This window comes from Rattus norvegicus, chromosome 12 (genome assembly GCF_036323735.1).
Source record: "Rattus norvegicus strain BN/NHsdMcwi chromosome 12, GRCr8, whole genome shotgun sequence".
NCBI lineage: Eukaryota > Metazoa > Chordata > Mammalia > Rodentia > Muridae > Rattus > Rattus norvegicus.
The window spans coordinates 16773826-16800350 of NC_086030.1; the positions used below are offsets into that span (position 1 = coordinate 16773826).

The 26525-nt window shown below is 50.7% G+C and overlaps 2 protein-coding genes across 5 annotated transcripts in view; both read left to right on the plus strand.

Annotated features, from left to right (window-relative positions):
* Nucleotides 1-2838: 2838 nt before the first annotated feature.
* Actb (actin, beta) lies at nucleotides 2839-5809 on the plus strand. The gene is made up of 6 exons (NM_031144.3): nucleotides 2839-2910; nucleotides 3851-3979; nucleotides 4067-4306; nucleotides 4773-5211; nucleotides 5302-5483; nucleotides 5608-5809. The coding sequence occupies exons 2-6, from the start codon at nucleotides 3857-3859 to the stop codon at nucleotides 5749-5751; spliced, it is 1128 nt and encodes a 375-aa protein (NP_112406.1). The 5' UTR covers nucleotides 2839-2910; nucleotides 3851-3856; the 3' UTR covers nucleotides 5752-5809.
* Nucleotides 5810-8075: 2266 nt separating this feature from the next.
* Nucleotides 8076-26525, plus strand: part of Fbxl18 (F-box and leucine-rich repeat protein 18) — a 30828-nt gene continuing 12378 nt past the window's right edge. The window contains exons 1-3 of one of the 4 annotated variants that reach the window (XM_017598486.3): nucleotides 8076-15779; nucleotides 21551-21757; nucleotides 23280-24823. In XM_017598486.3, the coding sequence (XP_017453975.1) occupies nucleotides 21554-21757; nucleotides 23280-24823 (1748 nt within the window). In that variant the 5' untranslated portion in view covers nucleotides 8076-15779; nucleotides 21551-21553. Of the gene's footprint in view, nucleotides 21758-23279; nucleotides 24824-26525 lie in introns of those variants that run through there. The other 3 variants (XM_063271649.1, NM_001398874.1, XM_063271648.1) reach the window with 3 other exon arrangements.

A 26525-nucleotide genomic window follows, 5' to 3' on the forward strand; every position in this document is an offset into this window, starting at 1 on the left:
ACCCCCACCCTGTTTTCTGTCCTACCATCTCCTGTCTGCACCCCAAACTTAACAGTTCAGGCATCCCCCCCCCTACTTCTGCCAGCCTTTCAGGGTCCTCTCCTTTGTCAGGGCTGAGGACACCCAGGCAGTCTCTCATTCATTCCACAGAACAGAGCCCCTCAGTGTGTGTAGTGGGAGGAAGTGGGGGGTGATGGAGCCCCTCAAAGGGCTGGCTTGTTTTATGTTGGCGGGGCTGGGGGTGGTGCTGAGTTATTAAGACCAGCCTGAATAGGCACCATGACCGTCTTCATAAGCACACAGGAAGCTGAGGCAGGAGGAGCAAGAGTTTGAGGCCAGCCTGGGCTACATAGGGAGCCACTATTTCAAACAAACAAACAAACAAACAAACAAACAAACACAACAGGGCATGGTGGTGCATGCCTGTAATCGTAACACTCAGGATGTAGAGGCAGGAGGATCGGTTCAAGTCTATCATATCAAATTTGAGACCAGCCTAGGCTACCTGAGATCCTGTTAAAAACAACCTCCTGAGCTGGAGAGATGGCTCAGTGGTTAAGAGCACTGATTGTTCTTCCAGAGGTCTTGAGTTCAATTCCCAGCAACCACATGGTGGCTCACAACCATCTGTAATGGGGTCTGATGCCCTCTTCTGGTGTGTCTGAAGACAGCGACAGTGTACTCATATACATAAAATAAATAAAATTAAAAAAAAAACCCTCCCACCCCCAATTCCTAACAAACCAAGAGAAATATTCATTCTCTCTGTCTCTGTCTCTCTGTGTGTGTGTGTGTGTGTCTGTCTGTCTGTCTCTGTCTCTCTCCTAAGAATGTGAAAGAGAACACTGGAAAAATGATCACTGCAGACAAGACAGAACCCTAAGCTAGTGAGACAGATCAGAATTGTTTCAGAGGTCGGGTGGAGCTGGAATGCCTGCCCCTTGACCAGTCCCAGGTCTGAGGTGACAAAGTGGCGACACAGGTCCTGCCTGGGAATTTAGTCTGCTCCAACCTAGTAAAGCTGTCTAGAGTCAGACAAGAGGCTCCCTCCTCATCCTGCACTCCCAATGGTTGATGGATGGCATCTTCTCCCTTGCACCCCACCAGGGTTCTCCTGGGAACATTCTGGCCTCTCCTTATTGACAGGCAGCGTTTGCCCTGCCCCACCCCCACCTGTGAATTGCAGGACTGGCAGGTCCTTAGGCAGCTGGCAAACTGCCTGAGCAACTGAGAGATACAAGGCCAGGGCCAGGGCAGTCCCATCCCCCGGAGGCAGGGAGGGGACAGCCTGGGAAAGTTCTCTCAGGGTTGGCGACTGCAGAAGACTTTTGTCAAATCTTTTTTTTTTTTTTGTGTGTGTGTGTGTGGGAAAGATAAAGTCGCTCTGAACCTGGGGGTGTGTTTCCAGTATGCTGGAGTGGTGGTCACCCTTTCCAGACTGGAGGCCTCTGCAACTTCAAAATGCCCTGCCACAAGCCTAGAACAAGGAAGCTGGTCTGGCCTCCTCATGCACAGCCACTGTAGCCCATATATGGATGAAGCCTTCCTTGGTTTCAACACCTACACTTTGTGAGCCAGTGCACACCTACTATGCATGTGTAAAGCCATGGCAGGTCCAGAGCATCCCACCTGAAGCATTCTCCTTGCCTAAATATAGCTTTCTGTCACTCTCTCCCAGGAGTTGTGCGTCCTTCTAAGCTAAGCTGAGGGACCCGACCCTCAACTCTGATCCCCTGCTGTAGCTATCAGCCAAATGGCTAGCTTCCTGAGCAGAACTCTCCTACTTAGGTGAGGAGAGCAGGGGGTTCTTCTCTCTGGAGGATTTGGGGCTCTGGTGACCACCAGCACTTCCCTGAGTAGTTTGTCACTCCCAGAGTCCCCGTGGCCAGCAGATGAACAGTTCAGTGTACAGTTCAGCTGTGGCTGCACATAATACATAGAGGCTAGATGGTGGGCTCCAGCCCAACGATGCCTGGCAGTCACCCAGAGCCACTAGCTAACGGCCCAGGCTTAGTCTTGCCTGGGTGTGATCAGGCAGCCCTCCAAAAGTGCCGGACTCCATGAGAAGTTTTGCTTGTTCGATTGAGCACAGTTCCTTTCTAGGTCCGGGGCAGAGGATATCTGGAGGCATCTTCCTGCAACAAACACCTCCAGTCACTGGACCACCGGGGCTTGCCCTATCCTTGGGACTCTGGCCTTGAGTGGTCAAGATCCCTGAAGACCTTCCCAACCACAGCTCTGCTTCCAAGTTGTACCCCAACACACCTAGCAAATTAGAACTGCAGCAGAAGGCCCCCAGATCTGGCTTTCCTGACTATTGCTAGCAAGGGGGAGTGACTCTCTGCCCATTCAATCCAGACCCCGTGTGTCCCTCAAACAAAAGGCCACTCAAATAGGGTCCGGGCCTTCAAGCTGACCCTCGCCCACTTAGGTGATCATTATTCCCGTGACATCCACACCCAGAGGGTCCTGGGGTGGGTGGGTGACCCCCAGAATACAGGCCTAGTAACCGAGTCACTGAATGGGATAGTGTCCACAAGGGCGGGGGCTATTCTTGTCCATCTGGGCCTACGGAACCAGCACCCATCGCCAAACTCTTCATCCTCTTCCTCAATCTCGCTTTCTCTCTCGCTCGCTTTTTTTTCTTCTTTTTTTTTTTTTTTTTTTTTTTTTGCAAAAGGAGGGGAGAGGGGGTAAAAAAATGCTGCACTGTGCGGCGAGGCCGGTGAGTGAGCGACGCGGAGCCAATCAGCGCCCGCCGTTCCGAAAGTTGCCTTTTATGGCTCGAGTGGCCGCTGTGGCGTCCTATAAAACCCGGCGGCGCAACGCGCAGCCACTGTCGAGTCCGCGTCCACCCGCGAGTACAACCTTCTTGCAGCTCCTCCGTCGCCGGTCCACACCCGCCACCAGGTAAGCAGGGACGTCGGGCCCAGCGGGCCCCAACTTTACCTTGGCCACTACCTCGCTGCAGGATCGTGAGGAACACTCAGAAGGGACACCGTAGAGGGGTGGAGCGTGGTACCGGGCCGCGGAGCGGACACTGGCAAAGCTTAACTTTCCGCCTAGGGTGTAGAGTGTTTGCAGTCGTATTCCCGCGGTGTAGACACTCGTGGGCACGCTCCTGCTTGGTGCGCGGGGCTTGGGGACACACTAGAGTCGCGGTGTGGGCATTTGGAGAGCCGGTGCGGCTTGCGGGTGTTAAGCCGCATCTGTCCACCTTGAGGGGACACAGTATTGGGAGTCAGGCGTTACAATCACGCTTTGATGGCCTATGGGTCTTTGTCCAAACCGGTTTTGCCCATTCGGCTTGGCGGGCGCGGCGGGGCCGGCTCGGCCGGGTGGGGGCTGGGATGCCATTGCGCGTGCGCGCTCTATCACTGGGCATTGGGGCGCGTGCGCGCTGGGGAGGGAACTCTTCCTCTCCCCCTCTTCCGAGTTAAGAGTTGCGCGTGCGTATTGAGACTAGGAGCGCGGCCGCCCCGGGTTGGGCGAGGGCGGGGCCGTTGCCCGGAAGGGGCGGGGTCGTAGCGGCTAGGGCGCCTGCTCGCGCTTCCTGCTGGGTGTGGTCGCCTCCCGCGCGCGCACTAGCCGCCCGTCGCCTCAGTGTAGGCGGGGCCTGTGCCCGTTTGGGGAGGGGGCGGAGGCCTGGCTTCCTGCCGTGGGTCCGCCTCCGGGCCAGCGTTTGCCTTTTATGGTAATAATGCGGCTGTCCTGCGCTTCCTTTGTCCCCTGAGCTTGGGCGCGCGCCCCCTGGCGGCTCGAGGCCGCGGCTTGCCGGAAGTGGGCAGGGCGGCAGCGGCTGCTCTTGGCGGCTCCGCGGTGACCATAGCCCTCTTTTGTGCCTTGATAGTTCGCCATGGATGACGATATCGCTGCGCTCGTCGTCGACAACGGCTCCGGCATGTGCAAGGCCGGCTTCGCGGGCGACGATGCTCCCCGGGCCGTCTTCCCCTCCATCGTGGGCCGCCCTAGGCACCAGGTAAGTGACCCTTTACTTTGGGAGTGGCAGCCCTAGGGTTTTCTTGGGGGTCGATGCCAGTGCTGAGAACGTTGTTCTCCTCCGCAGGGTGTGATGGTGGGTATGGGTCAGAAGGACTCCTACGTGGGCGACGAGGCCCAGAGCAAGAGAGGCATCCTGACCCTGAAGTACCCCATTGAACACGGCATTGTCACCAACTGGGACGATATGGAGAAGATTTGGCACCACACTTTCTACAATGAGCTGCGTGTGGCCCCTGAGGAGCACCCTGTGCTGCTCACCGAGGCCCCTCTGAACCCTAAGGCCAACCGTGAAAAGATGACCCAGGTCAGTATCCTGGGTGACCCCTCCCCTCTATTGGGCCAACTTCTCAGCCACGCCCTTTCTCAATTGTCTTTCTTCTGCCATTCTCCCATAGGACTCTCTTCTATGAGCTGAGTCTCCCTTGGAACTTTGCAGTTTCTGCTCTTTCCCAGATGAGGTCTTTTTTTTCTCTCGATCGCCTTTCTGACTAGGTGTTTTAAACCCCTACAGTGCTGTGGGTGTAGGTACTAACAATGGCTCGTGTGACAAAGCTAATGAGGCTGGTGATAAATGGCCTTGGAGTGTGTATTCAGTAGATGCACAGTAGGTCTAAATGGAGCCCCTGTCCTGATACTCCCAGCACACTTAACTTAGCTGTGTTCTTGCCCTCTTTGCATGTCTCACTCAAATCTATCCTTACAGTCTCACCTGCCCTGAGTGTTTCTTGTGGCTTTAGGAGCTTGACAATACTGTATTCCTTTCTCTACAGATCATGTTTGAGACCTTCAACACCCCAGCCATGTACGTAGCCATCCAGGCTGTGTTGTCCCTGTATGCCTCTGGTCGTACCACTGGCATTGTGATGGACTCCGGAGACGGGGTCACCCACACTGTGCCCATCTATGAGGGTTACGCGCTCCCTCATGCCATCCTGCGTCTGGACCTGGCTGGCCGGGACCTGACAGACTACCTCATGAAGATCCTGACCGAGCGTGGCTACAGCTTCACCACCACAGCTGAGAGGGAAATCGTGCGTGACATTAAAGAGAAGCTGTGCTATGTTGCCCTAGACTTCGAGCAAGAGATGGCCACTGCCGCATCCTCTTCCTCCCTGGAGAAGAGCTATGAGCTGCCTGACGGTCAGGTCATCACTATCGGCAATGAGCGGTTCCGATGCCCCGAGGCTCTCTTCCAGCCTTCCTTCCTGGGTAAGTTGTAGTCTCATCCCTTCTCCATCTAAAGGTGACCAATGCTGGAGGCCACACTGTAAGTCTGATCTCTCTTGCTTTTCCTTTCAGGTATGGAATCCTGTGGCATCCATGAAACTACATTCAATTCCATCATGAAGTGTGACGTTGACATCCGTAAAGACCTCTATGCCAACACAGTGCTGTCTGGTGGCACCACCATGTACCCAGGCATTGCTGACAGGATGCAGAAGGAGATTACTGCCCTGGCTCCTAGCACCATGAAGATCAAGGTAAGCAGCCTTAGCCTGGACCCATAGTGGGGTGTGGTCAGCCCTGTAGTTGTAGCCAACTCTCTTGGCTTAAGGAACAACCCAGCATCCAGAATGCTCACAATCACTGTCTTGCTTTCTTCAGATCATTGCTCCTCCTGAGCGCAAGTACTCTGTGTGGATTGGTGGCTCTATCCTGGCCTCACTGTCCACCTTCCAGCAGATGTGGATCAGCAAGCAGGAGTACGATGAGTCCGGCCCCTCCATCGTGCACCGCAAATGCTTCTAGGCGGACTGTTACTGAGCTGCGTTTTACACCCTTTCTTTGACAAAACCTAACTTGCGCAGAAAAAAAAAATGAGACATTTGGCATGGCTTTATTGTTTTTTTGTTTTTTGTTTTTGTTTTTTTAAATTTTTTTTTTAAAAAGGTTTTTTTTTTTTTTTGTTTTGTTTTGGCGCTTTTGACTCAGGATTTAAAAACTGGAACGGTGAAGGCGACCGCAGTTGGTTGGAGCAAACATCCCCCAAAGTTCTACAATGTGGCTGAGGACTTTGATTGTACATTGTTTTTTGTTTTTGGTTTTTTTAATAGTCACTCCAAGTATCCACGGCATAGATGGTTACAGGAAGTCCCTCACCCTCCCAAAAGCCACCCCCAACTCCTAAGGGGAGGATGGCTGCATCCATGCCCTGAGTCCACACCGGGGAAGGTGACAGCATTGCTTCTGTGTAAATTATGTACTGCAAACATTTTTTTAAATCTTCCGCCTTAATACTTCATTTTTGTTTTTAATTTCTGAATGGTCAGCCATTGTGGCCTGCCCCTTTTTTTTGTCCCCCCAACTTGATGTATGAAGGCTTTGGTCTCCCTGGGAGTGGTTTGAGGTGTTGAGGCAGCCAGGGCTGGCCTGTACACTGACGTGAGACCGTTTTAATAAAAGTGCACACCTTACAAACAAGTTTGTGGCTCTGTGGCTTCTGCTGGGTGTGGGGAGCAGGCTGGGTGGGTGTGGAACTCCACGTGGGGGAGGGGAATTTAGGGTGGGCTAGGCCTTGCCTGATAGCTAGTGGGAGGGCTAAAGGATCATGATCTTTAATGAGGTCTCATAAATACCCCACCTTCGGTCTTGAGGGAGGGTGAGGAGTTGGGAAGGTATCTCCCTGACACCTAGGCCAAGCTGGCCTCATCAACCCTACTTTCCTCAGCCAGGGGAGGTCCACATCCTCCCACCTGCATAGCTTTTGCTGGATTTCTAGAGTCAAGCCCCAATGCTTTTCTGACTGCAAGAATGAGTGGGAGGTGAAAGCAATCTTGGCTGCCCTTCCCTAATCCAGAGCTGTGACTGACCACAAAGTTGAAGCGCATGGCTTCCTTCCCAGGGATGGGCATCGTTTCCCTGGGACTGTGGAGAGCCTAAGACGAAGGGTCACCTATATATAACAAGCTGCTAAGATGGGGGAAAAGGGTCATCTGAAAATAAGTCCCTTTGGGGTAGAAATACCTTCCACATGGCACAGCTCTAGCCCCTGTCAATGGTGATCCCTAGGTTTAGATGCCACAAGTTAACTCCAACCTGGACTATTTGTTTACACATGCACAACCACATACTGTGGTTAAGAATCCTAGTCATCTCCATCCCCCACACCCCTATTAATCCACTCATCTGTACACAGCCATCAGTACATCTAGCTGCTTACCTGCCCCAGCTGTTATTCAACAACCATGTGGGCAATACAGAAACCAAACCAGATAGGCACCTGCCTTCAGGAAGTGTCCAATGTTTCACCATACATTGAGCATGAATTCCTGTAAGTGGAGGCAAATGCATACACAAACAGGTGTGGGGCTGGAGATGTGGTTTAGCTGACTAAGGCTAACTTCAGAGAGACAGAGCTGGTACTAAAGAACACTGGATGGTGATCCCATGTGATGTGGTCTCAGTAGTGTAGATAGCAAAGTCCAAGGGTCAGATGTGGTCGATAACCTGTCATCCTATCTGAGGCTAAGGCAAGGCTGAAGGCAGCTTGGACTATATAATGACACCCGGGGTTAATGAGTCCATAAACCTGGTATTTCAGAGCTGAATGGGGGAGGTAGAGTACAAGGCCATCCCTATCTTATGCTGACTTTGAGACCAGTATGGGATACATGGTAAAAGGCCTTAGACCAAGCCTAAGTAAACTACCTCAGGTGATGACAAAACTCAAGAAATTTGATTCTTTTCTTTCGATCAGGCGGGGCACTTGAGAAGAGGCAGAGAGAGAGATGTGTGAGTTCGAGGTCAGCCTGCTTTATGTAGTAAGTTCCAGGACAGCCAGAGCTGTCCATAGTGACAGACAGCCATAGTGAGACCTTGCTGCAAAAAGAGACAAAAGACACAGACCAGGGCAGAGTGGCTGGAGGAGAGTGACCAGGCTGGACAGGGCAAGTGTCGGTTGAAATCTAGGGTTGATTGGGGACAAAGCTGGGAGACAAAACACTTATCTCCCCGTAGGACAGAACAGGGCACAGGTTGGTTGCCAAGTCGCCATTTGAGAAATGGACACACAAGCAGCAGCTGAGGCTCCTTCAATCTTTGCCATTAAAGGATCAGAAGTGTAGCCTCCAGAGTATCCAGTGCAGCCTCTGGTCCCGCCCCCTTTCCTCCTGGGTCCAGCAGGCAAACTGGCTATTCAAGGCCAGGCTCCAACAAAGCCTGTCACTGTGCATGGCTTTTTTTTTTTTTTGGTACTAGAGGTTGTATTAGTACCTGGGCCTCACATTCCAGAGCAGTCTACCTTCAACCCTTTTCTGATCCTCCTGCCTCCAGCTCCTGAATGCTTCTCCCCAAACTTCCAGTACTATAGCAATAACAACAACGACGACAATAGCTGTAGTTCAGTTGACTGAGTTCTTGCCTATCGATCCCAAAGCCCTGTGTTTGATCCCCAGCAGGCACGGTCCAGGTCATCCTTGGCTACATAGTGAATTAGAGGCCAGCCTGGGCTACATGGAGACATTGTCTCAAAACAAAAACAAAGTACGGTGAGTGGTCTAAATATCAAACATTCCCCCTAACCTTGATTCTTTGCTTTCCAGAAATGTAAACATTTCGTTCTATACTCGGCAGCTTCTGTTCTGTGTCCCTCCTCCATCTGTAAGAGGCCAGTTTCGCCTTTGCAGACTCTATCCCAGTTGGCTCTGGCTTTTTCAGGTCACCGGATCCCCTGTGAGGCAGCTCTGACCTTAATATTCACCTTTGAAGACTTGAATCCCACACTTCTCCAACAGGCCACCCAAATCTTGTGCCAACCAAGGTGGAATTCCAGATCTTCCTTCTTGGAGCCCCATGAAGATGCCAGAGGGATTTGCCCACAGTCGTCGAGATCGTGGCAAGAATTGAACACCTGCCAGGTGAGGGAGGGCAGGCTGGCAGAGCATCCAACAGTTTAGTACCAGAAGAAGGGCAATGCAAGGGACCGAGTGCAAGCGTGGTCCTCCCATGGCACACAGCATCTGACCATTTGGTAGTCACTTAACAGACAGGGGCAGGAACCGTTCACGGCCACACCACTGACTAGATCTTCAGTCTGTCACTTATTACCCAACAAAGTGTGAGTATGTGTGTGTGTGTCAGTGTGTGTCTGTGTGTGTGTTTGTGTTTGTGCGAGTGCTCGAGGGACAGTGTGCTATAGACAGTCTTGTGTAGTGTGAGCTCATACTAAATACAGCATATAGCAGAGACTGATTTGGGTCAGGATGGTACAGGGCTTCCTGTATGGGGGAGGTAGAAAGGAGGATTAGAAGTTCAAATTCAACCTTAGATATGTAAGACTGCCTCAAGAGAGCAGAAAAAACCAAACCAACAAAAAGGAGGTGAATTCTCACCATGTAGCCCTAGACGGTCTAAAACCGTGAACCAAGCAGGCCCCTCACTGGAGGGGCGAGCATCCTGCATTAAACCACATCCCCCACCAGTGAAGGTTACTCTTAGTGCTCAGTTCTCTGTGGGACTTAAGTCTATTTAAACTTAGATTTAGCAGAACAGAGAAATTCAGTTCTTCAGTCACACAACTGCATTACAAGCGTGCGATAGCTGACATCTGGGGGGCTGGGGAAATAGCTTAGTGGGTAAAGCGTTCAGTGAACAACCGTGAAAAACTAAATTTGGATACCCAGATATTTCAAGCCAGACATTGCAAACATCTGTAATCCCAGCCTCCCACAGTCAGATGGGAGGGAGAGGCAGGAGAATCCCTTTAAGTTCAGGCCAACTGTCAAGGTTTACACAGTAGCAAACAAGAGAGAGCCTGTCTCAAACAAGGTAGAAAGGACACCCAAGTAACCTCCACATGTGCGTTCATGTATGTGCACGCACACTCGTGCGCGCGCGCGCGCGCACACACACACACACACACACACACACACACACACTCCTTTTGTTTGTTTTTTCAAGACAAGGTTTCTCTATGTATCCTTGGCTGTCCTGGAACTCAATCCATAGACCAGGCTGGCCTTGAACTTGAGATCTGCCTGCTTCTACCTTCTGAGTGCTGGGATCGTGCACAATCATACCTGGCCAAAAGCCCCATTTTGAATTTTTTTCATTGTTTTATGTGCAAGGGATTACATATGAGGGTAAGTATGTATGTATGTGTGTGTGTGCAGATCAGAGGACAATTTGTGGGAGTTGGTTTCCTCCTTCTATTATGTGGGTCCTGAGATAGAACTGAGGCCATCAAACGTTGCAGTAAACACATTAGCCTTCTGAACCTGGGTACCTGTGCTCCCCCAGCTTTAAAAAAATAAATTAATTGTATGTGGCCTGGTGGCAAAGCGCTTCCCCAGTGTATATGAGTTCCTGAGTCTGCACCCAGCACTGAGGGCAAAACATGTTCTCCAGTGCAGTTTTTAGGTGCACAGTGAGATCCAAGGGAAAGCACTGAGAGTTCCCGTGTGGAGCCTGTCCTCATCCACCCACAGCCGCCCCCACTGCCAGCATGGGGAAGCTGGGTGCTCCATTTGTTACAAACGATGAGTCTGCATTCATGCCTCCTTTCTTGTCGGCGTGCAGAGGCTGCTGGGTGCACTGGGGTTCCCTCTGGATGATGTACCCCTGTAGGTTTGCACACTTCTAGTGACCAAAGCTGACCACTGTAGGGACTGACAATAGACTAGTCACCAGAGGGAAAAATTGTCTGTCTGGGTTTTGGGCTAGAAGCAATGGTTCAGCAGTTAAAGAGCACTGGCTGCTTTTGCGGAAGATTCAGGTTTGAGTCCTACATGGTGGCTCACAACTGTCTGTAACTCCAGTCCCAGGAGATCTGAGACCATCCTTTAACCCCTGTGGGCACTACATGCGTGTGATACACAGATACACGTGCAGGCAAGACATCCATACCCATGTGAATGTCTGTGTGTGTGTGTGTGTGTGTGTGTGTGTGTGTGTGTGTGTGTGTGTGTGCATGTGCAGGGGCCTGAGGCCAGAAGAGGGTGTCAGATCTTCGGAAACTGGAACTACATGTGGCTGTAGGTGCTGGGAACCAAACTCAGGTTCTCCAGAAAATCAGCACACACTCTGTCAACTACTGGACGATCTCTTTGGCGTCCTGGAAATAATTTTTAAAAACATCTGTTTTTGAGACAGGATCTTTGTAGCTTTGGCTGGCTTGAAACTCATTATGTAGACAGGCTGGCCTTGAATTCAAAGCGATCCACTGTGAAGCACCTCCGATTTGGCATAGAACATACTCAGACACCGAATTCTCACCACAGAGAAGGTTTACTATCCTGAAGGGACAGTGGGGGGGTTGGGGGGGGCTGGGCTGGACAAAGAGAAGTGAGTTTTTAAGGAGAAAACGGGGCGGTCTGTGCTGGGGTGAGGTGGGAAGTCCTGATTAGATATTCTAGTCGTTGTAACCAAATAATGAATTTTGATTGCTGGACCTTGGTGTTTTGATAGTTGGACCTTGGAGTTTTAGTCAGGAAGTGGCCAAATAGGGGAATAGTCCTTGGTGCCTAGCTTTAAGAATCTGATAGTTTAGCAAGGGAGGGGCAAGACCAATGCCATGTTTGCTGTGCTTGGACCTGTCCTTCACACTGGGTGGAGAGAGGGCTCAGTGGTTAAGAACACTGGCTGTTCTTCCAAAGGACCCAGATTCAGTTCTCAGCAAGCGTATGGTTTCTTTTATAGTGCACTTTTGTAAAAATCTAAATTAATTAACCTTTTATGTCAAGTAGTGTATTTTGATTTCTAACTTTTTGGTTGTTTATGTTTAGTGTGTATAAATATTATTTGGGCTAGTAAATCTGGACTATGCTCAAGGTCATGGAAATGTCAAATATGTATATAGCCAAGACTAATGCGGCTGCTAGGGGGTAGGGCTGAGAAGTGTCTAAGCAGATACAAAATGGAGTCAGGACAAGACGGGATGGCATTACCTAAGTCACTTCAAGGCAGACTAGTGTTTGCACGTGAAGACCAGAGAACAATTTATTTTTTCCTTCTTTTATGTGGGTTCTGAGCCACCTTGGCAGCCCAACTCTCTTTTTCTTTTCTTTTTTTTTTTTTTTTTGGAGCTGGGGACCGAACCCAGGGCCTTGCGGTTGCTAGGCAAGCGCTCTACCGCTGAGCTAAATCCCCAACCCCTGTCAGCCCAACTCTCTTTTGTTTTTTGTTTTTTTCACCTCACAAGATACTCCCAGAGAGGACCTCTATCACTGATCCCCACCCAGGCTGGTGATATCTTTGTAGTATGTCACAGGCTTGGCTTTTCTCAGAATGTCCTTGAGTTGGAATCCAGTGCCACCATGGGATCCTTTTCTAATTAGCTTCCTTTGGTACATAATGTGTCTCCAGGTTTGATGGCACTCGTCTGTGAGTCCAGCACTTGGGAAGCAGAGGCAGGAGGAGCTGGCATTGGAGGCCAGTTTGAACTACATAGTAAGTAAGCTTCAGGTCAGTCTAAGCTTTATGATACCCTAGCCCAAAAAAAAAAAAAAAAAAAATTTGGAAAGGGCTTGCAAGAAGGCTCAGTGAGGGGTTGGGGATTAAGCTCAGTGGTAGAGCGCTTGCCTAGCAAGCGCAAGGCCCTGGGTTTGGTCCCCAGCTCTGGAAAAAAAAAAAGAAAAGAAAAGAAAAAAAAAAAAAAGAAGGCTCAGTGAACAAAAGCATTTGCCACGCAAGCTTAATGAAGTGACTACAGCCCCCCAAAAAAATGTGGCCGATGGAGAAAACTGACTCACTTCCCAGGTGCACTTCTTGCCTATACATATCACAGCACACACACACGCGCGGCACACACACACGCGCGCACACACACACACACACATACACACAGTAAAATAAGAAACGTAATTAAGAGAGAAGCGGTGGCAGGACAATGGAGGCTGATGTAAAGATGTAAAGATCTCGCTCTGTGTATTTACAGATTCTGTAAGTATAAGACAGAAGTAATCTGATGCTGAGAAAGGAAGGTCTCGGATTCTGCAAAGGGCCTGGGAGAGAAAGCATTAATGAATTTTTGTGTCCTAGAATCGCTCCTACCATCGTCTTCATGAAAGAAATTTTTCTGGTTTCGGGGAACTCTGGAGAAGAATAGGCAGAAAGATTGTAAGAACCAGTGCAGGGGTTGGGGATTTAGCTCAGTGGTAGAGCGCTTGCCTAGCAAGCACAAGGCCCTGGGTTCGGTCCCCAGCTCTGGAAAGAAAAAAAAAAAAAGACTGTGGCAGCGTGCACAGGACCTACAAAGGTCTGGACCTAAAAGTGACTGTGGAATTGGACACAAATCCACATCCCTAACCCAGAAGCTATAACCACTCACAAATGAAAACTGAGTCTCACTGAATATAAAAACCACTCTTACAGCCAGGATCCATAGAGAACAGTAAATGAGCAACACAAAGCCAAGCCAATCATAATTTTGTTTTCTTGTTTTTATTTTTAAATATTTTATTCTTTGTTTTGTTTTTGTGTTGTTTGGTTTGCTTTATTTTTGTCTCACAGTGCTTTTCTGTATTTTGTTCTTCACTTATTTTCCTCTTATAGGTATTTTGCTTAAATATTATTGTCGCCAATTTTGTATCTTAAGTGATATCTATGTTTGTCAATGTATGTGTGCATGTGTGTGCGTGTGCGTGTGTGATCTATATGTGTTTCCTTTGTTTTTTCCTTGATTCTTTGTTGTTTTTTTTTTTCTTTTTTTTTTTTCTTTCAGAGCTGGGGACCGAACCCAGGGCCTTGTGCTTGCTAGGCAAGTGCTCTACCGCTGAGCTAAATCCCCAACACCTGATTCTTTGTTTTTATTCTTTTTTATTCTTTTGTTTTTCTTTTAGATGTCTGTTTTCTAATGACTGAGAACAAGAAAAGATGTGGATTTGAGTGTGTTCCCAGTAAGGAGGATCTGGGAGGATGTGAGGGCAGAGAAACCATTATCAGAATATATTGTACAAAATGATCTATTTTCAATTTAAAAAAAAAAGAAAAAAAAAGAAACGTAATTAAAAATTAAAAAGGGGGGTTGGGGATTTAGCTCAGCGGTAGAGCGCTTGCCTAGCAAGCTCAAGGCCCTGGGTTTGGTCCCCAGCTCCGAAAAAAAAGAAAAGAAAAAAAAATTAAAAAAAAAAATTAAGGGGTTGGGGATTTAGCTCAGTGGTAGAGCGCTTGCCTAGGAAGCGCAAGGCCCTGGGTTCGGTCCCCAGCTCCGAAAAAAAGAACCAAAAAAAAAAAAAAAATTAAAAAGGGGGCTGGAGCGATGGCTCACTGGTTAAAAGCACTGACTACTCTTCCAGAGGTTCTGAGTTCAAATCCCAGCAACCACATGGTGGCTCACAACCATCTGTAATGGGATCTGATGCCCTCTGCTGGTATGTCTGAAGACAGCTACAGTGTACTTATATGTACTAAATAAATCTTTTAACAAAAAAAATTAAAAAGGAAGAAATTGTTGTGTGTTGATGGTAGTGGTGGGAGATGGAGACGAGAAGTACGTTTGTGGCCGCCTTTATCTGGCACAGTGAGAACCAGCTGAAGTCCAGCGAACAGGCTCTCTCAGTGGCTCCGCCCAACCCCTGTGCCAGGCCCCACCCACCCCTCTCTACGGCTTCCTATTGCTTGTTGGTTTTCTCTCTGTAGTAGATGCTAAACTGGAGGGTTTAACTAGGGGCTTCAAACCCAGATTCCTGCTGTATTCATATTTTGATTAATTTTTATAATTATTATTTTAATTATGTGTTCCAAGGAGGTAAGAAGGGTATATTAGTCCTAAAACACACTATGTAGCCCAGGCTGGCTTCAAACTCACTATATAGCCTAGGATAACCTTGAACTGCTGCAGGTCCCCCTGCCTCCATTTGGTTTGGTTTATATAGTGCTGGGGCCAGAACCCCAGGTTATGTACCTGCTAGACAAACACTCAACTGAACTATATCTCCAACTTCTTTTAAACTATTATCTTAATTTTAAAAACATCTGGCTTTCCGTCCTTTCTCTTTCCGTGTGCACTTGGGCAAGGGCCTATATACAGGGCAAGGTGCAGACAGAGACATCAGAGGATAGCTTACAGGAGTCAGTTTTCTCTTTCTAGTATATGCATCCTTGGGATCAAACTCACTTCAGGTGAGTCAAGCTCCTTTCCCTCCTGAGTCATTTCAACAGCTCTAGTAAACCATTTTTTTTAAAGATTTATTTTTTATTTTATTATATATAAGTACACTGTAGCTGTCCTCAGATACACCAGAAGAGGGCATCAGATTTCTTTACAGATGGTTGTGAGCCACCATGTGGTTGCTGGGAATTGAAATGACCTCTGGAAGAGCAGTCGGGTGCTCTTAACCGCTGAGCCATCTCTCCAGCCCTAGTAAACCATTTTTAATGGTTTTAAATATTCAGTGTTATGACATGCAAAGAACAGTGCCAGGCAGAGCCTCTGCTTAGTTATGGGGATACAGGCAGGCGCTTACTTAGCGCGCATGAAGCCTTAGGTTCAATCCTCAGTAGTGTTTAAAAAAAAAAAAAATACAGTGCCCTAGGCATAGATGGGTGGCAGAGGCAGAAGGCTAGTCTGGTCTTTATAGGTAATTCCAGGGTTACACGGTGAGACGTTGTTTCATAACAAACCAAAATGGCATAGCAAGTCTGATGGTGCGTAGAGCTATTGAGAGTTAAAACGCAAGACGAGGGGTAAATTCAGGAGCGTGTGCATGAAGGTTGCTATGGTTATATAGGATACCTGAGCGCTGTTGACAGCTGGCTTGGAGCGCAGTGTGCAGGGCGAAGGGCAAATGCAAAGGCCTGGAACAGGACGCATGTTGGAGTGACAGCAGGAAACTGCAGAGGTAACTTAGAGACTGGCTATTGGTGACCTTCTGGGCGCCTCTGAACCGTGATAGTACTTTATGCCACACCCAATATGGCTACAGCACCGGGTCTATGCGGGCGCAAGCGGAAGTACGTAAGAACGTGCGCCGCAGCCACGCCCCTTGCCGGGGTCTCTGTGGAGCTGTGGCCGCGCCGGCTTGGAGCATCCCTGCGCTGGCAGGCTGGGGGACTGTGAGGCTGCATCTCCGGCGGCCAGCTCCGGAGAGGTACGACCTGCACCTCCCGCCCCGGCGACTGGGATCCCCTCGGTGCTTCCCAGCCGACCCTGGCCTTATTCCGAGGCCCATCCTTGCCATCTCCTACCCTTCTCCCAGGCCCCCTTCTCTTCTGACCTCATCTGTTCCCAGGCTCACAATCCCGATGGTTAGAATGGACCCTTTCACATAGCCTGCTGAGTTTCCAGGCCTTTCCTCCATCTCCCCGTGTGTTGGCTCTGCTCTCGCAGCTATGGGACCTTTTCTCTTTTGCTCGTGTTTTCTTGTTTGTTTTACACTGTGGCTCAGACTGGCCTGGAGCTCAGTGTGCAGCCCAGGCTGGTTTTGAACGTACAGCAGTTTTCCTGTTGTAGCCTTTGTAATGCTGGGGTTACAGGTGTGCATCATCGCGCGGGGTTTTTATGCGCAGCTAAGGGTGGAACCCAGGGCTTTGTGTCTGCTAGGCAAGTACTTTACTCACTCATCCACATTCCCAGCCCCCGCTCTCTTTCTTTCTTTTTTTCTTTTTCTTTTTCCTGTCAGCTTAAGTGCAGCCCACTTCTTTCTGGAGCCTGCTTGGAGTGTGCTGGAGTGTGATAGGGCTTTGGACTGACCCCAAAGCTTTATGATCTAGGTCAGCTGGAGAATCCCACTGCGTCTGGGTGTGCAGTATTTTCTTTGGGGGCCATGGTGGGGGTTGGGGGAGGGTCTGACTGATTCCTTGTTGCCTTCCTCCCTATCTGAGTTATATTTGTTCTTTCCTAGAACTCGAACCTGGGGGCACATCTCTTTATCATATTAGCGTGTGTGTGTGTGTGTGTGTGTGTGTGTGTGTGTGTGTGTGTGTACATGTGAGTACCAGCTTGTGCATGTCATGGTGTACATATGGAAGTCAGAGGACCACTTCAGGGAGTTGGTTCTTGCCTTTCAGCTTGTTTATATTATTTATTTTTAATTGTGTGCATGTATAACTGTGTGTGGGTGTGTGCACATGAATGCTGGTGTCTGAGGAGACCAGAGGATCACATGCACATTGAGTTGGAGTCATTAGCCTCTCCAGTGTGAGTACTGGGAGCTGAACCCAGGTCCTCTGAAACAGTAATGCTAAATCCTCTCACTTTGCTATAGCAACATTGGGATGGCAGATGTGGGTCACTGCATCTAGCACTTTGTGTGGGTCCTAGAGTTTGAACTTGGGTCATCGGGTTTGCAAGGTAAGCTCCCTTGCTGGCCTCTGGGCATACTTCTAAAGATTTATTTATTTATTATATATGAGAACACTGTAGCTGTCTTCAGACACACCAGAAGAGGGCATCGGATCCCATTACAGATGGTTGTGAGCCGCCATGTGGTTGCTGGGAATTGAACTCAGGATCTCTGGAAGAGCAGCCAGCGCTTTTAACTGCTGAGCCATCTCTCCAGCCACCCTGGGCATACTTTTAAGTCTCAGGAGTTTCCTTGCATGTATCCAGTGAGACTTACAGGTGTTTCCCAGAGTAGATGGGACATGGGTATGAGGACCATGGCCGGGTAGAAGCTTCTCTTCATTTGAAGAAAACTGGGCTAAGAATTGTCTCCTTGGGGTTGGGGATTTAGCTCAGCGGTAGAGCGCTTGCCTAGCAAGCGCAAGGCCCTGGATTTGATCCCCAGATCCAAAAAAAAGAAAAGAAAAGAAAAAAAAAAGAATTGTCTCCTTGATTGACACTAAAGAGAGTGTGTGTGATCCAGCTCTAGGTGAATGAGAGAGGAGTGAGGTGCTAGAAAGTCATGGCTCCAGCAAGAGGAGTTTCAGGATAGTATTGTTGTATTAGCTCTCAATGACTTGTATACGCTAGGGATTAGACATTTCTGCCTATGTGCTCCTGTGGAGTCCTGACTCAAAAGCTTCTCTCTTCCCTGAGTGGGCAACATAGACAGCCGGTAAGGTTTGAGCCTTTGAGATTAGATCTTGCTGTGGTGCCTAGGCTGCTGTCAAGTCTGCAGGCTCAAGCTATCTTCCCACCTCAACCCTAAGTAGCAGGGACTATAGACCCACATCACTGTGCCTGGCTTGTGTGTGTGTGTGTGTGTGTGTGTGTGTGTGTGACATGTGGGAGTGCATGCATATGGAGGTCCCAAGTCAATGTTGGGTGTCCACAAACACTCTCTACCTTAGAAAGCATTTTCAGTTAATTATTTTTGAGACAGAATCTCATTATGCAGACCAGGCTGGCCTTTAACTCACAGAGATCCTCCTTCCTCTGTCCCCCAAGTGCTGGAATCAAAGGTGTGCACCACCACCCACAGCACGTGGTTTCATTTTGAGTGTTTGAGTGTTTGCTTGCATGTATGTATGTTCATGAAGTGCCCACAGAGGCCAGGCGAGAGAGTTGAACCTCTGGGACTTTAACTGTAGTTAATGGTGGTTGGGAGCCATCATGTGGGTGCTGAGAACAGAACCTCGCCCTCCGTAAGAGCAGCCAGCGCTCTTAACAGCTGAGCCATCCTCTCTCGTGTCTTGCATTTTGAGACAGGGCCTCTTTGAACCTCACTGATTCGGTTAGGCTGATAGTCTGGGCACCTTCGGGGATCCTTTTGTGTCCACCTCCCCTCTGCTAGGACTATGGCTGCAAGCTGCAGCTCTGGGCAGCAGGGGATCCAAAGTCAGCGTTAATGCCTGTGTGGCAAGCTCCACACTAGTAAGGCTTCTCCCCAAGACCAAGAGAGACTGCCAGTTCAAGGCCATGTTGACAAAACCTGCCAGCGAAGCCCAGGCTGAGAAATGCTGTCGGTTGGAAGGAGGACTCAGGAGGGAGGAGGTTGTTGGAAACCGGAAGGGTAGTTCTTCTCTTTTTCTGTTTGGATTTTTTGGGAGGGCTGTAGACCAAGCCAGCCTTTACTTTGTAATTCTGCCTCACCCTCCTAGGCATAGGATTACAGGGGTAGTTCTCAATGTGACAACACGGGGTCTAATAAAGAGGAGAAGGGCTGGGGTTGGGCTCAGATAGAGAAGGGTCCACATGGAAGACAGGAATCAGTGTGTCCCAGAAGCAGTTCTGAGTCAGCCTGGTGACTCTGTTTTTGAATGTTCATGCGTGCACATACGTGTATATGTGCTTGTGGGATTACAGGAGCACACCAGTATGCTTGGTGTGTGTGTGTGTGTGTGTGTGTGTATACGTGTGTGTGCGTGCCTGCGTGCCTGCCTGCCTGCCTATGGGATTACAGGAGTCCACTGCTATGATGCTTGGTTTTTCAAATTCTCTAGCCTGCTTTGGAGTGTCATAGTTATAAGCCAATTACATCCCAGTTAAGCTGCCATAAGTAAATCCCGGCAGGAGCCTGCCGTCTGCAGGGAGAGTGGGTATGGCCCAGAGTGACTGTGAATTGGATTCATGTCAGCCTGATTCTGTGCTTTCTCAGGCAGTTAAGAAAAAAACAAAGCCTTTGACCTGGGGAGATGGCTCAGTCAGTAAAGAGCTTGCTCTGCGTCTCCAGTGCCACATAAAAAGCAAAGCAGATGGTGTGTGTCTGTGTCTGATCCCATGCTAGTGGGTCGGAGACTTAGGAAGACACTCCCTGTCCACCCGTGCTCGCTCACACACACACACACACACACACACACACACACACACACACACACACACACACAGAGAGAGAGAGAGAGAGAGAGAGAGAGAGAGAGAGAGGATGCAAACAAAGAAACCCTTCTGTTAAATAGAACTAATAATGCACACCCGTGATCCTTTCCTTCTCTCTGAACAAGGACTTGTTGGGCAGCCTGGGCTACCCTGGAACTCAGCATGCAGAGCAGCAGAGCAGGCTGGTGTCTTTGATTGGGATGCAGCGTGCAGGAAGGGGGGATCTGAGGCTGTGCTGAGCTGAGTGGAGGAGTCCTCGGTTCTTGCAGTTCTTGCTGTTCGGAAGGAGTCTGGAAGGAGCTCCAGGTTCGAGCCCGCACCTGAGATTCAGGAGGCCCCACTTCCGTCCACAGTACTCAGATACAAAACCAACCAGGCCAACCCTTGGGAAGGGAGCAGGAGGGTCAGTCATCAAGCTGATCAGTGACTACAGGAGACCCTGTCTATCAGAAACAAAACAAAACAACATTGGTCAAGGCTCTTGACACCGAGCCCGAAAACCTGAATTTTTATTTTATTTTATTTTAGATTTTTAAATGTTTAAAAATAAATAAAAAAAATTTTTTTTCAAGACAGAATTTTACTGTGTAACTCTGTCTGTGTTGGAATTCACTGTAGACCAAGCTGGCCTCGAACTCACGGAGATCTGCTTGCCTCTGCCTTCTGAGTGCTGGTGTGTGCCACTTTAATGGGTGTGTGCCACTACGTACTGGCAACTTTTTTTTAGGGTGCTTTTGTGTATGTGTCTGTTTTGGGGTATATGCATGTGAGTGTACTCGCCTATAGAAACCAGAAGAGACCATCCGATTCCCTAGAACTGAAGTTACAGGCAGTCAGGAGCCACCCAGCATGGGTGCTGGGAACTGAACTCTGGTTCTCTGCAAGAGCAGTGTGCACTCGTAACCTCTGAGCCAGCTCTGCAGCCATGGTAGCCTTAGCTCTATCCCAAGCCCTACATAGTGGATTAGAAAACCGACTTCTCAACTTCACAAGATGTCCTCTGACTTCCACAGGCAAATGTGTACCAACTCTCTCTCTCTCTCTCTCTCTCTCTCTCTCTCTCTCTCTCTCTCACACACACACACACACACACACACACACACACACACACACACTCACAGTTTCTCTCCTCAGAAACACACACAGATTAAAAAAAAAACAAAACAAATAAAAAGGGACAGTTCAGTATAGCCTGAACCTGTGGAATTGCTCAGTATCTTGTGTAAATTCTTGCTGCTATCTGGATAAGTTCTTGGGAAGCAGAGTGGCAGAGGTGTGGGCCGAGGTTCCGGGGCCTGTGCGCGCTGTATGCTGTATGTGCTGTATGCTGTGCGTGCTGTATGCTGTGTGTGCTGTATCCTGTACTGTATGCTGTGCGTGCTGTATGCTGTGCATGCTGTATCCTGTATGTGCTGTATGCTGTGCGCCCTGTATGCTGTCACACTGTTTACTGGGCATGGTAGAGCATGCCTGTGACCCCAGCATTTGGAAGGCGGAGGCAGGAGGATCAGGAGTCCAGAGTCATCCTTGGCTAGTTTGTGGTTAGTTTTGGCTACATGAGATGCTGTCAAGAAGGAAGGAAGGAGGGTTGGGGATTTAGCTCAGTGGTAGAGCGCTTGCTGGGTTCGGTCCCCAGCTCCAAAAAAAAAGAAAAAAAAAAAAAAAGGAAGGAAGGAAGGAAAAGGGAGTAGAGTGATTGTGGGAAGGCAAGCATGGTGGTGCATGTGTATGTGTATATTCCCAGAACCATGTTCAAGCTCCTGTCCCCACATCCCCAGTGCTGGGATTCCAGACACATACTACCTTACACGGCTTTTTATGTGGGTACTGGGGATCCAAACTCAGGTCCTTCTGCTTGTCCAGCTAGTATCTAACGGCTGATCCACCCCTCCCTCTGTTGTCCCCGACTTCCAGGACATGTCCAATGATGATGAGGCAGCGGCAGAGGCAGCGGGTGACACCCACCTACTTGGCTTCTCTGATGAGATCCTCCTACATATCCTGAGCCACGTCCCCAGCACAGACCTGGTTCTCAATGTGCGGCGTACCTGCCGGAAGCTCGCAGCCCTGTGTCTGGACAAGAGCCTGGTGCACACTGTGCTACTGCAGAAGGACTACCAGGTGAGACAGGACGGGCAAGAGGGCAGGATCAGCCAGGTGCCAGCCTGCGGCGGCCAGTGGCAGGCACTGATATTTGCACAGAAGACTGTGTGACCGGGAATGGTGTTCAGGATATGCTAAGTGTCAGAGCCAGGGTGGAAAAGGGTAGGTGATGTGCCCCGTGGCAGTGGGGATAGTGCAGGTGGATCGAGTTCTGGGAGGGCGGGAGCCTGGGCCTCAAATGCAGGGTTCAATGGAAGGCCTTCCATGTAGGCGCCACAGGGTAGAGCTACACCACAGGACAAATGGTGGAAGGTCTTTGTGGAGTGGCATAGCAGATGACACAGTAGACATTGCTGCAGAAGAGCTGAAGTCTCTGATCAACTGAGACACTAGCCTGCCACGATAGGACACACATGTAGTCCCAGCACTCAGGAGGTGGAGGCAAGATGCTCACGGCTCAGACCAGGTTAGTCACACACAGACAGGTGTGCCTGTATATCCGGTGGTGGGATGTGCCTGTCATCCAGCACTCAGGAGCTGAGGCAGGGGGATCTGTAAAACTCAAGGCCAGCCTGGTCTACAGAGTCAGCCAGGTCAGCCAGGGCTACACAGTGAAACCCCGTCTTTAAAAAAATGCAACAGCATGTTGTGCGGTGGTGGCGCATACCTTTCATCCCAGCACTCAGGAGGCTGAGGCAGGCAGATCTCTGAGTTCGAGGCCAGCTTGGTCTACAGAACAAGTTCTAGGACAGCCAGGGCTACACAGAGCAACCCTGTCTCAAAATCAAACTAGCAAAAATTCTAGCTGTAAAAAGCTAGTTATTTTTAGATGTGTGTGCCCGTGCGTGAGTTCTTGTGGCCGGCGGCGTCAGATTCCCTGAAGCTGGAGTTACAGGCAGTTGTGAGCCGCCCGATGTGGGTGCTGGGAACTGGACTCAGGCCCTCTGGAGGAGCAGAGCGCACCACGGCCATCCCTCCAGTCCCAGTGACAGCTTTTAGCAAGCAGCTGCTTTTCTCTTTTTTTACTTTTTAATTTTTTTGGAGATTGGCTTCCTTTATGTAGCTTGGCTATTCTGCAACTCACTCTGTAGACTGGGGTGGCCCCAAACTCAGAGATCCATCTGCATCTTCCTCCAAAGTGCTGGGATGAAAAGCTTGTTTTTCTTTCTGAAACAAGTGTCTTTTTTTTTTTTTTTTTTTCTGGAGCTGAGGACCGAACCCAGGGCCTTGTGCTTGCTAGGCAAGCGCTGTACCACTGAGCTAAATCCCAACCCCGAAACAAGAGTCTTGATGAGTACTCCAGGCTTTGCTGGTACTCTGTAGCCAAACTTGTAATGCTCCTGTCTCAGCCTCCCAAGTGTTGGAATGACTGGCATGTGCCACCAGGGCCTGGCTAGCGAACATCTTCCTGGGAGCCAGGCTCTTCTCTTGACTGCTGGCAGTGATGGGTGTCTGGAAGAGGAAGGGTGGCACTCTCCTCCGAGCCAGAGTGGGAAGTAGCCAGGGACACCTGTCTCTCCTGCCCTGTCCCACTCTGCAGGCCAGTGAGGAGAAGGTGAAGCAGCTGGTGAAGGAGATTGGCCGGGAGATCCAGCAGCTGAACATGGCAGGCTGCTATTGGCTGCCCGGCTCCACCATCGAGCACGTGGCCCGCTGTCACAGCCTGGTGAAGGTGAACTTGTCAGGTTGTCACCTCACCTCGCTGCGGCTGTCCAGGGTGCTCTCCTGCCTGCAGCGCCTGCGCTCACTGGCCATCGACGTGAGCCCTGGCTTCGACGCCAGCCAGCTGAGCAGTGAGTGCAAGGCCACGCTGAGCCGCGTGCAGGAGCTCAAGCAGACGCTCTTCACACCGTCCTACGGCGTGGTGCCCTGCTGTGCCAGCCTGCAGAAGCTGCTGCTGTACTTCGAGATCCTGGACCGCACCCGTGAGGGCGCCGTCCTCTCCGGCCAGCTCATGGTGGGCCAGAGCAACGTGCCCCACTACCAGAACCTGCGTGTCTTCTACGCACGCCTGGCCCCTGGCTACATCAACCAGGAGGTGGTAAGGCTCTACCTCGCTGTGCTCAGCGACCGCACGCCTGAGAACCTGCATGCCTTCCTCATCTCCGTCCCCGGCAGCTTCGCAGAGAGCGGGGCCACCAAAAACCTGCTGGACTCCATGGCCCGCAACGTGGCCCTGGATGCCCTGCAGCTGCCCAAGTCCTGGCTGAATGGCTCCACCCTCCTCCAGCACATGAAGTTCAACAATCCCTTCTACTTCAGCTTCAGCCGGTGTACGCTGTCAGGCGGTCACCTGATCCAGCGACTCATCAATGGGGGGAAGGACCTGCGTAGCCTGGCCAGCCTCAACCTCAGCGGCTGCGTGCACTGCCTGTCCGCGGACTCATTGCTGCGGAAGGCCGAGGACGACATCGACAGCAGCATCCTCGAGACTCTGGTGGAGTCCTGCTGCAACCTGCATCACCTCAATCTCTCAGCCGCCCATCACCACAGCTCTGACGGCCTGGGCCGCCACCTCTGCCAGCTCCTGGCTCGGCTCTGCCACCTGCGCTCCCTGTCCCTGCCTGTCTGCTCTGTGGCCGACTCGGCACCCAGGCCTGACCGTGCGCCTGCCCCGCCAGCCATGCATGCAGTACCCCGTGGATTTGGCAAGAAGGTGCGCATTGGGGTGCAGACCTGTCCCAACCCCTTTGTGGGCCAGTCGGCCCCACAGCCTGCCTCTGTGTTTTGGTCTCTGCTGAAGAAGCTCCCATTTCTGGAGCACCTGGAACTGATCGGGTCCAATTTCTCCTCAGCCATGCCCCGCAATGAGCCAGCCATCCGCAACTCCCTCCCGCCCTGCAGTCGGGCACAGAACGTGGGGGACTCAGAGGTGGCCGCCATTGGCCAGCTGACCTTCCTGCGGCACCTGACACTAGCCCAGCTGCCAGGCATGCTGACGGGCTCTGGACTAGTGAGCATTGGCCTACAGTGCCAGCAGTTGCAGTCCCTGTCGCTGGCCAACCTGGGCATGATGGGAAAGGTGGTGTACATGCCTGCTCTTGCCGACATGCTGAAGCACTGCAAGCGTCTGAAGGACCTGAGGTGAGGGTCTGAGGGGTGAGGGTCTGAGATGAAGGTCTGAGGGGTGAGGGGCTGAGAGGTGAGGACCTGATATAAAGGTCTGAGGGGTGAGGGTCTGAGGGGTGAAGGTCTGAGGGGTGAGGGACTGGGGGGTGAGGGGCTGAGGGGGTGAGGGTCTGAGATGAAGGTCTGAGGGGTGAGGGGCTGAGGGGTGAGGGTCTGATATAAAGGTCTGAGGGGTGAGGGTCTGAGGGGTGAAGGTCTGAGGGGTGAGGGACTGAGGGGTGAGGGACTGAGGGGTGAGGGGCTGAGGTCCATTAGAACAGCAGCCAGTGCTCTAACCATTGAGCCATCTCTTCAGGTCTGTGTCCCATTTACCCCAGCTCTTCACTCCCTGTTTTTTGAGACAAGGTCTCAGGATGTCACCCTGGCTGGCCTGGAACTACTATATAGACCAGACTGGCTTTGGATTCACAGAGTCCCCTCCTGAGTGCTGGGATTAAAGGTGTGCCCTACTATACCTAGTCTAAATTTTATCATTGTTACCATGGGGCACATGTGCCACAGTGTACCTGTGGGGGCCAGAAGGCAAATGCATGCGGTTACTTCTGTCCTCCCACCTTTATGTGGGCTCCGAGGGCTGACTGTAGCCATTAGACTTCCCCAGCACATGCTCTTACCTAACTAACCCTGAGCCCCCCCACCCCCCATTCTTCCACACTTTATTTCCTCAGACAAAATGTCTCACTGAGCCTGATGCTGGCCAGTGACTTCCTGGGGGTCAGAGACATGTGTGGCCTGCCTGGGTCTTATGTGGTTGTTGGGGATTTGATCTCAGTTTTTAGTATTTGCTGGAAAGCACTCTTAACCACTGAGCCATCTCCCCAGGCCCCTCACAGTGACTCTTAGAGGGTGTGTGCAGTTGGCTAGGGACTTCAGGACGAAGGTGTACTGGATATCTGACAGCATGTGACCTGAGTCCCAGAGCAGCCAGGGCACTGCAGGAAGCAGCAGGGGAGAGGGAGATGGGGCAACAGCAGCAGGCAGAGGCGAGCTGAGGGTTTCAGCTGGGAGCTGCTGCCCGTGCCCTGTGGGGACAAGAGCAGGCAGGCTGTGTAAAAACAGATTATCTCAGAAAGGAACTAGAACTTCTGGGAGTGGTGGCCTTGAGGCAGTTAGCAGGACCTATCCTGGGAAGTGGGAAGAAATAGAGCTCACAGGCCTTGGAGGACCCTGTTGTGGCCATTGTCCCTCAGCATCACAGGTTCAAGACCTGACTGGGACAGTGAGTCTGAGCCCAGCCTGGGCACCTTAGCAAGACCCTGTCCTGAAGTAAAATCTCTAATGAAGGGTTGAGGATGTAGCTTGGTGGCAGAGTGCGTCACACGCTCAAGACGCCGGTTTCCAGAGCCGAGCATGGACTGCATTCACACTGACACACTGTAAAGTACAGGGCGACCGTCATCACCCAGCATCTAAAGGAGAAGAGCTTAGGACTACACAGGTGGATCTCACTGAGTTTGAGGCCAGCCTGGGTTAGTGAGTTCCAAGCCAACCAGCGCAACAGAATAAGACCCTGTATAAAAAACTTTTTAAAAAACAGAGTAGGGGAGAGGGTGGGGGGGAGGAACGAGCAACTCTTTTCTCTTTTCAGCCCCTCACTGGGGGATTCTAGGCAGGTGCTCTACCGCTGAGCCACACCCCAGCCCCTCACTGGGGGATT